Source organism: Dipodomys ordii, unplaced genomic scaffold (assembly GCF_000151885.1).
Source record: "Dipodomys ordii isolate 6190 unplaced genomic scaffold, Dord_2.0 Scaffold43, whole genome shotgun sequence".
Taxonomy (NCBI): Eukaryota; Metazoa; Chordata; class Mammalia; order Rodentia; family Heteromyidae; genus Dipodomys; species Dipodomys ordii.
In genome coordinates this window covers 9,040,275-9,051,443 of record NW_012267259.1, presented here as the reverse complement: position 1 = coordinate 9,051,443, position 11,169 = coordinate 9,040,275, and the positions used below count along the sequence as shown (strand labels likewise).

The window sequence follows — 11,169 nt, the reverse complement described above, 5'->3', positions numbered from 1 at the left end:
GCTTATGTGGTGCTGAGGAATCGAACCCAGGGCCTCAGGCATGCAAGGCAAGCGCTCTACCACTGAGCCACCTTCCCAGCCTGCAATGTCGTTTTAAATAATATTCAGAAGTACAAATTATATAATCCGGGAAGAGAATGAAGAGAAATCATGGTGGGGGGTGGGGGAGTGTACTTTGAGCCACAGTTCCACTTGTCTTCTACTGCCTAATTGGAGATAAGAGTCTCACGGACTTTCCTGCCTGGGCTGGTTTTAAACTGTGATCCTAAGATCTCAGCCTCCTAAGTAGCTACGATTACAGGCATGAGCCACCAGTGCCCAGTGAAAAATCATATGGTTTTGATTTTTCTTTCCCCCCCCACCCCCCACCCTTTGTTCTGCTTTTTTTTTTCCTGTCTGTCATGGGGCTTGAAAACTCTGGGCCTGAGCACTGTCCCTCAGCTCTTCAGCTCAAGGCTAGTTCTCTACCACTTGAGCCACAACACCACTTCCATATCATTTCAATTTTTAAATGAGCTTGCCACATTATAGATAGGACTTTCTGAAGCTCACAGTAATGGTTATTCTCAGGAAGTTGTGGTCTGGTTCAAGTTACACAGTCTGTAACAGTAGTGTATGTTTTCGTATAATCTGCCTACATCTCTAGATCTCCATAGGAGTGGCAGAAAAAAAGATTACTGCACACTTGAAATAAATTGCTTTGTGCATATGACTAGCCAGAACTGGTGTTTAGTGTTATGAGGTTCAGGCTGCGGAAACAGCTTAAAATAAACTTGGTTTTCTATAATTTTTAGATAAAATCCAAATCTGCAAATATGAAAGGCAAAAAATTGTATGTCCTTTGAGTCAGATAGTACCAAAAATATGTGAGCAAGATTTCATCTTATTTGATTGGGTATTATCAGCCAAGAAGATTTGGGGGGAAATATGGGAGGGTTGTGGTTCCAGAATTAGTAGTTTACGCTTGTTTTGACTCTGTTTGTTCATCCCTTACCATTCCTTATCTGACATTATTGAACATGTTATATGTTAAACACTTATAACAGACGTTTAATAAGATACAGAGAAAGTGAATGTACACCATTTCTTTTTCTTTTCTGTGCCATTTTACCATAATTTTAGAATTATTAAATAGTTGTACAAAGGGGTTAGTTGACAATTTTGTAAGTCAGATTGATAATACCATGCTTCTGTGACAATGTACATTGTTTCTAATGTGAAGACTTTGGTTTCTAATGTAATGAATTTTTGTCTCTTAAGCTCACAGAGCACTATTACTTTTGCCAAATTAGAGCTGATAGTTTTTTGAAGCAACAAATACTATATGGTAAATTGACAACTGTAAAAATCCATAATAGAATTTTTTGAGACTTCTTTTTTAATTCATAGATGACCATGATGTTCTCTCTTTTCTGACTTTCCAACTAACTGAGCCTGGAAAAGAGCCGGTAAGTGAAGACAATGTTTTTCCAACAGTTTATTTTCAGCTTTCCAACAGTGTTGCCTCATGTCTAACTGGGAAGACTCTCCTAGGTTTGTGTCTTGTTTCTACTCTTCATTGCCCATGATCTCCTACGAAGCTCTGTGGTGCACTATTTCTTCATTGGTTAATTGATACTTGTCCTGACCGCTTTGTGATGGTGTAGGAAGTTAGTGCACTTACAGAAAGTGCAAGTGCATTTTCTATCAGTGCTATTCTTGGTAGCAAAAGTAAATTGGGCCAGGTACCAGTGATCACACCCTCAATCTTAACTACTCAGAAGGCTGAGATTCGAGGATCAAGGTTCAAAGCCAGAAGTTCATAAGACTCTTATCTCCAATTAACCAGCAAAAAGCTGTAAGTGGAGCTGTTGCTCAAGTGGTAAGATACCAGTCTTGATTGAAGAAACTAAAGGGCAGCACCCAGGCCCTGAGTTCAAGTCTTAGTACTAATGTGAAGAAAAAAAAGTAAAATTGGCTCTGATATCAATAAGGAGTAAGTTTCCAACCAGTAGTGGAGTAGTTAGCATGAGAAAAGGTATTAAGATGTCTCATAGATTCCCTTTTCTGTTTGTTTTTTGTTTTGTTTATATTTTTCTTAAACTTCAAAAACAGCCTACACCAGATAAAGAGATTTCGGAAAAAGAAAAGGAAAAGTATCAGGAGGAGTTTGAACACTTTCAACAAGAATTGGACAAAAAAAAAGAGGAGTTCCAGAAGGGCCACCCCGACCTGCAAGGGCAGCCGGGTGAGTCATGGCAAAGCTCTTGTTGGCGCATCGCTGTAGCCCTAGCTGCATATTGCATGTTTGTGTCTGTATTGCCTGATTCGCCCTGCTCTCTGCACTTATACATTCCATGAATTTCTGAAAAGGTGGTGAGCAAATCTTGAGTCTATTGGTAAAAGCGAGTGTGGCTTTAATGACATGTGAGTTAAAAGTACTGTGTGTGTAGAGATGAACAGTGAGCTGGAGTGGAAGCTCTTAAGAGTCCTGGGTGTGGTTCAGATGCCTGCCTAACAAGCTCAAGGCCCTGAGTTCAGGTCCTATTACTGCCAGAAGACAAGGGTGGGAATTGTGGGAGAACACAAGGGAAGGGGTAGCAATGCTCAATAAGAAATACTCATTGCCTTACTCATGTACCTGTAACCTCTGTATACCATCTTTACAATAAAATAAAAAAGAATGAGAATTTTGTGAGCATAGGCGTTTTGTTTCTGTGTTCAGTATTGTGCTTTCAGAACCTCAAACAAAAACCATAGCAGTGCAGTATTAATAGCTGAGGCTCAGTAATTGCTAAGTGAAATTACTAAGGATTATGTCTCCTTTTCATCATTACCATAGTGATAATACTTGAAATCTATCAAAACTGTTGCAAGAAAGAGTAGGTGATATCTACTTTTCTTACTACTAAGAATCCTTTAATGAGTATAATTTAGAATGCTAGTCTAATCCAATGAAATTAAGTTTTATGTCAAAGCTGCATGTTAAGGAAAATAGTGTGACTTTACATTATCTGCTGGGCTTATTACTCCCTATCAGTATAAATTATCGGGACTATTTATTTAATAAGGCCTTTGGAGTGTTTAAATTTGCAATAATAAAGAGTTAGGCCTAATGGAAGTAAAAATGAAATGTGAATTTCTTTAATTTGCTTTAAACATAGCATAATCACTTATGATTATATCCTGAAGCTGATTGTAGTATGTGAAGATATATATTTATATATAGGTATATGTGCATGTGCCTTCTATACATATATAAAGCATATAATCTACACACTCAGTTTGGTGTGTTTTGGCAAATGTATGCACCAAACATAACCATCACCCAGATCAGAGTACAGAATGTTTTTGTCACCCTAGAAAGTCCCCATCCATCTTCAGATATAAACACCCTCCCCCCAGACCCATCACTGTTTTATTTCTAATATAATACACTGGTTCTCCCTAATAAAATCACACTATGTAAATGAAAGAGAAAATTACTTAAATAGAAAAGTTCAGCCCTAATTTATATGTTAAGTCATTAGATACTAAAAAACAAATAGTAACCTAGTTAAATTTACTGTTATGTATATTTAGTATTTGGGTTATCATACCACATTTGGGATATCGTACCACAAAGTTGGTGATATTCTAGTTTTCGCATTTGTTGGCACTTGTGCCAATTGCAGTACTTCAGAACCATCTATATGGTCTATTAATTTTAATTTGTAATCACTTTTCAGCAGATGACATATTTGAGAGTGTAGGAGATCGTGAGCTAAGACAAATCTTTGAAGGCCAGAACCGTATTCATCTTGAAATCAAGCAGCTGAATCGGCAGTTGGATATGATTCTAGATGAGCAGAGAAGATATGTCTCGTCGCTGACAGAGGAGATTTCTAAAAGAGGAGCAGGGGTCCCAGGGCAGCATGGGCAGGTACGCATTCAAATCCACAGATAGGCCTTCCCCTTTGTCTGAAGGGAAGGAGAAAAAAAGGCTACTGTGCGCAGAGCTCTGGTAGGTCGTGGAGTGTTGAGCTGTTGTCTTTTTTCCTCCAGATTAGTCAGCAAGAACTGGATACTGTTGTGAAAACTCAGCAGGAGATTATGAGACAAGTAAATGAAATGAAGTAAGTATATAAATGTAGCATCTCACTGTTACGTGATACCCTTATCTAAAGAAAGGTGTATGTGTTATAATCTTCCTCCGTGAAGGTAAGAATCACATTCTGAGTTCATTTTGTAAAAACAGGGGTACTAATACATTTTAATATTTAAAAACTCCATGTAAGCATCTATATTTTAATATTTACTTTTAGGCTGAAAAAGCAAAAATTGAGCATCTTCAAAAACAAAAAAGTTTGACATAGGTACTTGATAGAGGCTGGCGTGTGCTTATATTTAGAGAACTCAAAAAGAATATGGATTTCTATGTAACAAATGTCTGAGAAATACTAGGAGAATAAGTATATTCAGCATTATAGAGCTCCAATATAAGCAGACAGTGCAGGAACTCTGTGTGTGTGTGTGTGTGTGTGTGTGTGTGTGTGTGTGTGTGTGTGTGTGTGTGTGTGTGTGTGTGTGTGTGTGTGTGTGATACTAGGAATTGAATTCAGAACTTGAACTTAGGGCATTGTACTTGCTAGGCAATCACTCTACCACTCCATCCCCAGCCCTTAATTACTTTTTGTTTGGGCTAACCTCAGACCTATGTTGCCCCTGTCTCTGTCCAGATAACTGGGATTGCGGGTGTGACCTACTGTGCCCACCTAAAGGAACTTATTTTACTTTTTGATGCTATGAAGCTACTTAGAAGCTATGTGACAACCTCTTTTATTCCCATTTCGTACCCAAAGAGAAACTGGACAATAGTTGAAACAGAGATGACAGGTGTCTTTGGATGTTAGATGATAGACTTGTAGTAAGAACGGTTTGCTTATGCCTAGAGCAGAGAAAACAGGTCAAAATGTCACATTTCCATAAGCTGAGTTTTTAGAGCACTGACATCTTTATCATAAAAAAATCTCTTAAAATGTGAACAAATGAATAGTTGAACTATTCAAGTAGTTAAAGTTAAATGAATAGTATTCTTTTATGAATATAGACTGAATCTTGTAACATGTCATTTTTCAGAACTTTTTAATTGTGATCTAATTTTTGACTTTAGAAAATGAAAAAAAGAGAAAGATTTCAAATGTCTTTGACCTGCTTACCATAGTGTTGAACTCTCACCTAACCACAATAGAGTTGTCTGAACCAGGAAATTAACATTGATACAATGCAGTAGATTAAAGTGCTGATACTGGCGCTTCTTCATTCCCCCCCCCACCCCCACCAGTGTAGAGACAGACAAGACAGGCGCGTGTGTGCATGCACGCATCTACACCCATCTTTGCCACCTGTTCCCAGCTCCCCTTGGTTCTTACCCTTTCCCACCTATTTTCGGTCTTCTTTCTTCTGTAAAGGGTGCTGTGTTCCAGATGCTCTTAGAATCCAAGCTGTGCTTAGGAATTCCCAGTCCCCCAACTCTACTGCCCATGGAAGCATTTGGTACAGACCTGCCTTTCAAACTCCCACTTAACCAGTAAGAACAAATGTCATCCATGTAAGTTAATGCAACTACACTCAAATTTCTGGGCTAGTGCTCTAGAACTTTTTCTTCAGATTTTAGCTTCAGAAGAAACCTAAAGGGACAGGAAACAGTTGCCTTTACAACTTGCCAGGGTGGCTTGTGCTTTTTATGGATTTTTATATTAGGAAATCTTAGTTGTTTTTTTCGGGGGGGGGTGGTTGAAAACAATCTTTAAATGTAGTTCGACCTTCTCACTGAAGTATTTGATGCTTGGACCCAATTCTCCATCTTGAAACTTTCTAAGACTTCTAACATACTTTTTCTGGTGTTCTCTGACTTCTCTGCTTCCATTAGTTTTCTTCACTTTTGTTCTACCTTCTATCATCCCTTAGAAGGTGCTTTTCCCTAGATTCTATCTAGACTTCTTTCATTTGGCCTATTCCCTTTTACCTTCTCCCACCCTTCTTCCCACTAGACCTTTCCCCATCCCATAACACTCAGCCCTAGGCACCAGATCAGTTTAAATACATTTTTCTTTGTAGGGCTCTAGTACTTGTAGACTGTTAGTCTCAGCAAGGCAGGAATTATATTTTTCTCACACATATTATTTCCCTAAAAATTGCTGTCCAACTTACAACATGCCCATCACAGGTAAATTAATGATCGAGTAGGAGAACTTTGAATCTGTGTACATTTAAAGTACATTTTTACTTAAGCAGTGTTCTCTTCTGAAAAGCAATATTCTCAGAATATTAAATATGACTGCATTTTTTACATGTATTCGTGTTGGAAAGTTATATTTGGAGGAAGCATTTTAGTCATGGGGAAATGTAATTCTTAACTGATGTTTTAATTCAAAAGCTGAGAGTCCTGCAGATTTTCTTGAGCACACATGCTATTAAAACTTAATTTTGTATAACATTGATTCAGAAAGCACTTGTGATATTTCATACCTACTTTTCAAGTGTCTGTTGCTTCTAACATCCTATATAATTTTTAAAAATTTATACTTAACATTCAGTATGATCTAACTGTGGAATCATAGCTTGCAAGGATGTTGTGTATTTTCAGAATTACCTTTTAATAAGACCATTACAGTAGAGACTGCCATACGATCCTTCAGCTTAACAAACTGTGTTTTCTTCATATTTGGGCCAGACAGATGCTTCTTTGGTCGGCTTCTGGTTGAAGCACTAGGTTTTGGGGGTTTTTTGGCAGTTGTGGAGCTTGAACTTTGGGCCTGGGTGCTGTCGCTCAGCTCTTCAGCTCAAGGCTAGCTCTCTGCCTCTTGAGCCACAATACCACCTCCAGTTTTCTGGTGGTTTATTGGAGATAAGAGTCTCATGGATTTATCTGCCTGGGCTGGCTTTGAACTGTGATCCTCAGATCTCAGCCTTCTGAGTAGCTGGGATTTCAGGTATGAACCACCGGCGCCCAGCAAAGCACTAGGTTTATACGCTGGTGTCATTTGATAGAAGTGCAGAGAGAAATAGGCGCAATGAACTTTTGTGTTTGGAGATTCACAGAAAGTATTCACAGAACTCAGAAAAGCTGCTTCACTCGTTGCAACAAAGTCACACAAAGTCAAGTGAACAAAAAAAACTGGGATGGATACAAGGTAGAGTCCAGGAAGAGCAGGAGCCCACTGGTCACTGTCTTCTCCAGTCACTAGCAGACACAGGGTCCCCAAGGGAGTTCAGCGGACAATTTTTTACCATGATTTGAAAGCAATAGGCATTCATTAGAATCATTTCTTCTAGTTCTGAATTTTGCTCTTTTCCTGGGCTACTGTATGTGCTGTGCTGTTCTTTTACAATGGTGGACAGTGGCACCTACCAAAAACCATAGGCAACCACTCAATCATGGCTTGGCTTATTTTTTGCTTTTTTTTTTTTAACAAAAACTGGGCTGTTAGCCCAGACTGGCCTCAAACTCTCCATCATCTGACCTCTGCCTACTCAGTGCAGAGATTATAGGCATGTGTCACCATGCCTGGCTTCTGTTTTCATTAGTTGGTTGGTTGGGTTCTTTTGTTGTTTTCAACAAAACTTTAAAAGGTATAGAACTATTTAACCTATGACTGAAAAAAAATGTCCTTCTAGTGACTTCACTGGGTAAAGGGTTTTCTGTCTCAGGAACTCCATGAGTGAAACGGTGAGGCTGGTGAGTGGCATACAGCACCCAGGCGCTGCCGGCGTCTATGAGTCCACGCAGCACTTCATGGACATCAAGGAGCACCTGCATGTGGTGAAGAGAGACATAGACAGCTTGGCACAGCGGAGTCTGGTAACCTGCTCCCTCTCCTTCTGTAGTTACCACTGCCTCACTTGACTGAAATACTTAATGCTTGAGGATGCTGATGATGGTTTAAGTTAGAATTGCTCTCTATTTCCCAAATTCCCTTGATTTTGGTTTCCTGGTTGCATAAGGTGGAGCTTAGTTCCTCTAGCCATTAACCCCTGCGGGGCAGAATGATAGCATGGGAGTTGTTGTGTGGGATTTACAGTACCATCCAATGGAAATATTTTCTGATTCCCATTTTAGTGTTGTCTCTGATCCATGGGTTTTTATTATGTCTTTGACGTGTCTTTCCCCGAAGATTCTGATCTGACAGGTTATTTGTGGGATTGGACTGGATTCTTTCCTAGCTCTGCAGTTGCCTTGTATAAGACTTAGGTGACAATACGACTGGTCCATAGTTCCTAGTGAAACTTATTAGAAGCAGACCTGGCTACTTACATTTTATATGAGGCTTTATCTTTTTTACTTCTTAATTAATTTCCTTATTTATTGACTTATTTACCTATTTATTGGGCCTCCTTAGTACTTGAGCTGTGCTCCTAAACTTTTTTGTTCTTATTTTGTTTTTATGGCAAAGTCTTACTACTTTTTTCCAGGCTGGTCTTGAACTCTCAATCCTCCTACCTCCCAAGTAACTGGGATTACAGACATGTACCACCATGCCTGGCTAGTTTTATCTTTGTAAAAACCTTTTCTTTAATTTGAGGTACTTTAAGAAATGTTAGATTAATATGTTATTAATATTAAACTGAGTTTTCTCAAGTTTACTAGCTAGTAAATGGTAAAGAGAGGAAACGTAAGTCCTCAGTTCAGCTTCTAATCTTGTTGCCTTTATATTTTTAGATGCTGACTTCTGTTGATTGTGAGGCTTGAATTCAGGCCCTTAGTGCTCGCTGAGCCTCTTTGTGCCCAAGACTAGGTCTCTACCACTTGAGAGCCACAGCACCACTTCTAGTTTTTGAGTGGTTAATTGGAACTAAGAGTTTCACAGGGACTTTTCTGCCTAGGCTAGCTTTAAACCTTGATCCTCAGATCTCAGCCTCCTGAGTAGCTAGGATTACAGGCATGAGCCACCAGCACCTGCCTTTGAAAGCTGACTTTTTAAATTTTTTTCAGTAGTGGGTTTTGAACTCAAGGACTTATGACATGGCCTTTTTATGTATAGACCACAAATACATAAATTATGTTTGTAAATTTAGCTTCATAAGTTTGTTACCGAGCATGACTTCTCATCCAAAGCATTTGTGTCCTAGTCCTATTTGAAATTATTTCTTCCTCCTCTTCCTTTTCCTCCTCCCCTTTGATGTGATAGTTGATGCCACAGATAGCACATGTGTCCTATAAACCTTTGCCTGATATGAGGTAATCATATGGAAAACAACTCGTCTTAGAAGCCATTATGTGTGGATAGACCTAGGTGAAATCTTTGTCCCTGATATTTAATTTTCTCCTTAAAATGAAAGAAATACCTACATAGATAGGGAAATAGGGAATAAAACACCTATTTTAGAGTTACAGTCGGGGGGGGGGGTGAATGCTGTGGGTCTGAGTAAGAGCCATCATATTGTCAAGTAGTTCCTTAGTGGGGTAGCCTTGCAGTTTATTGTCCAGACTAGAAGACATAAATAAAATTTAAAGGGATAGAAAGTTGGAAAGTGAATAAATGAAGATAGTTGTTTATATAGTAAAGGATGAGTTTTGTAACAGTTGCATTTATGTCTTTAAAAACTATTAGTGTAGTTATAATCCAAGTTCTTTGTCTTATAGCCATCCAATGAAAAACCGAAATGCCCAGAACTCCCGCCGTTCCCGTCATGTTTATCTACTGTCCACTTTGTCATATTTGTAGTGGTACAAACGGTGTTGTTCATTGGTTATATCATGTACAGGTAAGTATTAATAAAATGCAACCTTGTCTTTCCTCTCTTTCAGTTGAAATATTTGGTGGAATTAAATATGCCCATAAAAACAACTTTCAGCAAATGTGTAACTAATTGTATACAAGTATATATTTTTTCTAGTTTATTTCAGTTCACACTGGAAGTCCATGTATAGAATATATGCTTTTCTTAATGTATTTTATGCTTTCAAAAGCATTCGTATTTTAATATGAAGTCAGTTCTGTTTCTTTTTGAAGTCAAGTATGTGAAACTTCTTTTAATTTTCCTTTCCTTTGTTTATAGGACTCAGCAAGAAGCAGCTGCCAAAAAATTCTTTTGACCATCCTTTTTGTATGTGTACATCCTGTATGTATGCGCAAAAATGTTGTCTTTTTGAGGGAACATAAGTATTTAAATTACTTCATAGGCTAAATTATTAAATTTTGTATGAAAGAAGTGTTTAAACATTGGTTTTCAGTGAGAATAAACCTTAAAGACAACCACATATAAATGTGTTCATAGTTCCTAAATCTGTTTAAATTTCAGTGAATTTCTGATCAGTAGAATGCTGTCACTGATCAGAATACTAGAAAGTAAAAGGGTCAATAATAGAAAATGGAGGCGGTCCCTTTATTAAGAGTGTTCCAGTCTGTTTCCAGTAGTGGTTTTCCTTATTTCACACAAATGCGCTTGCCTCCTACGCCCCAAAATAAAAGGTGTAATTAAAATGGCCCTCATCATGTATTTTGTAACCAAAGTCCTTTTTAAAGGTCAGAGTTTCCTCATCTAACTTCCCATCCTCAGTCCTTAACACCACTCACTCCTGAATCGAAAACTGTTTTATCTGAGAGCTTTAGAATGTTGACAGTAAGCTCAGAACCTATTCAATGAAATGCCTTCTCCCTCTGCTGTGTTTCACTTTTAAATTGGGAGGGAAAGTTAAGAGCTACTTTTTCCTAAAAATGTCATTTAGGTGGAAACATTCCTGTGATAATGATTTTTCATGGATATTTTACCTGGAAATACATTTATTTTGTGGTGGCCCATGTTCTTGAATATTTTCATTCCAGTGGGGTCAGTTCACTATTATAAGAATCATTTTTATATTTTTCAAAGAATTTTTTTCATCCATTTTATCTGGCATATAATTTGCCTCTCATTGCATATTCTGAGGATATTTAAATTCACAAAACCTACCACTATATTCTGGTTACAGCCACATAACCAGAGTTTGTGACTTCTTGGAGACTCTTGAATCAAGGAGGCTGTTGTAGGATCAATATTAAGATTTTTGAAGGCACTATTGGAAAAATCAAGGCAATTCTTGGGATTTCTTCCTTTTGTTGGCAAATTAAGCCATGAAATGTGAGACTGGAAGATTTTATAATCTTTGTACATAGTTCTCAGAATTAGAGAAACCATCTGTAAGTGACTTTTTTTTTTTTTTTTTTT

The 11,169-nt window shown here is 38.0% G+C and overlaps 1 protein-coding gene across 3 annotated transcripts in view; it reads left to right on the top strand.

Annotated features, from left to right (window-relative positions):
- Positions 1-11,169, top strand: part of Lman1 (lectin, mannose-binding, 1) — a 21,184-nt gene that overhangs the window by 8,269 nt on the left and 1,746 nt on the right. The window contains exons 7-13 of one of the 3 annotated variants that reach the window (XM_013019003.1): positions 1,390-1,448; positions 2,095-2,227; positions 3,708-3,901; positions 4,024-4,094; positions 7,672-7,822; positions 9,605-9,726; positions 10,021-10,083. In XM_013019003.1, coding sequence (XP_012874457.1) covers positions 1,390-1,448; positions 2,095-2,227; positions 3,708-3,901; positions 4,024-4,094; positions 7,672-7,822; positions 9,605-9,726; positions 10,021-10,057 — 767 coding nt within the window. In that variant the 3' untranslated portion in view covers positions 10,058-10,083. Of the gene's footprint in view, positions 1-1,389; positions 1,449-2,094; positions 2,228-3,707; positions 3,902-4,023; positions 4,095-7,671; positions 7,823-9,604; positions 9,727-10,020; positions 10,223-11,169 lie in introns of those variants that run through there. The other 2 variants (XM_013019004.1, XM_013019002.1) reach the window with 2 other exon arrangements.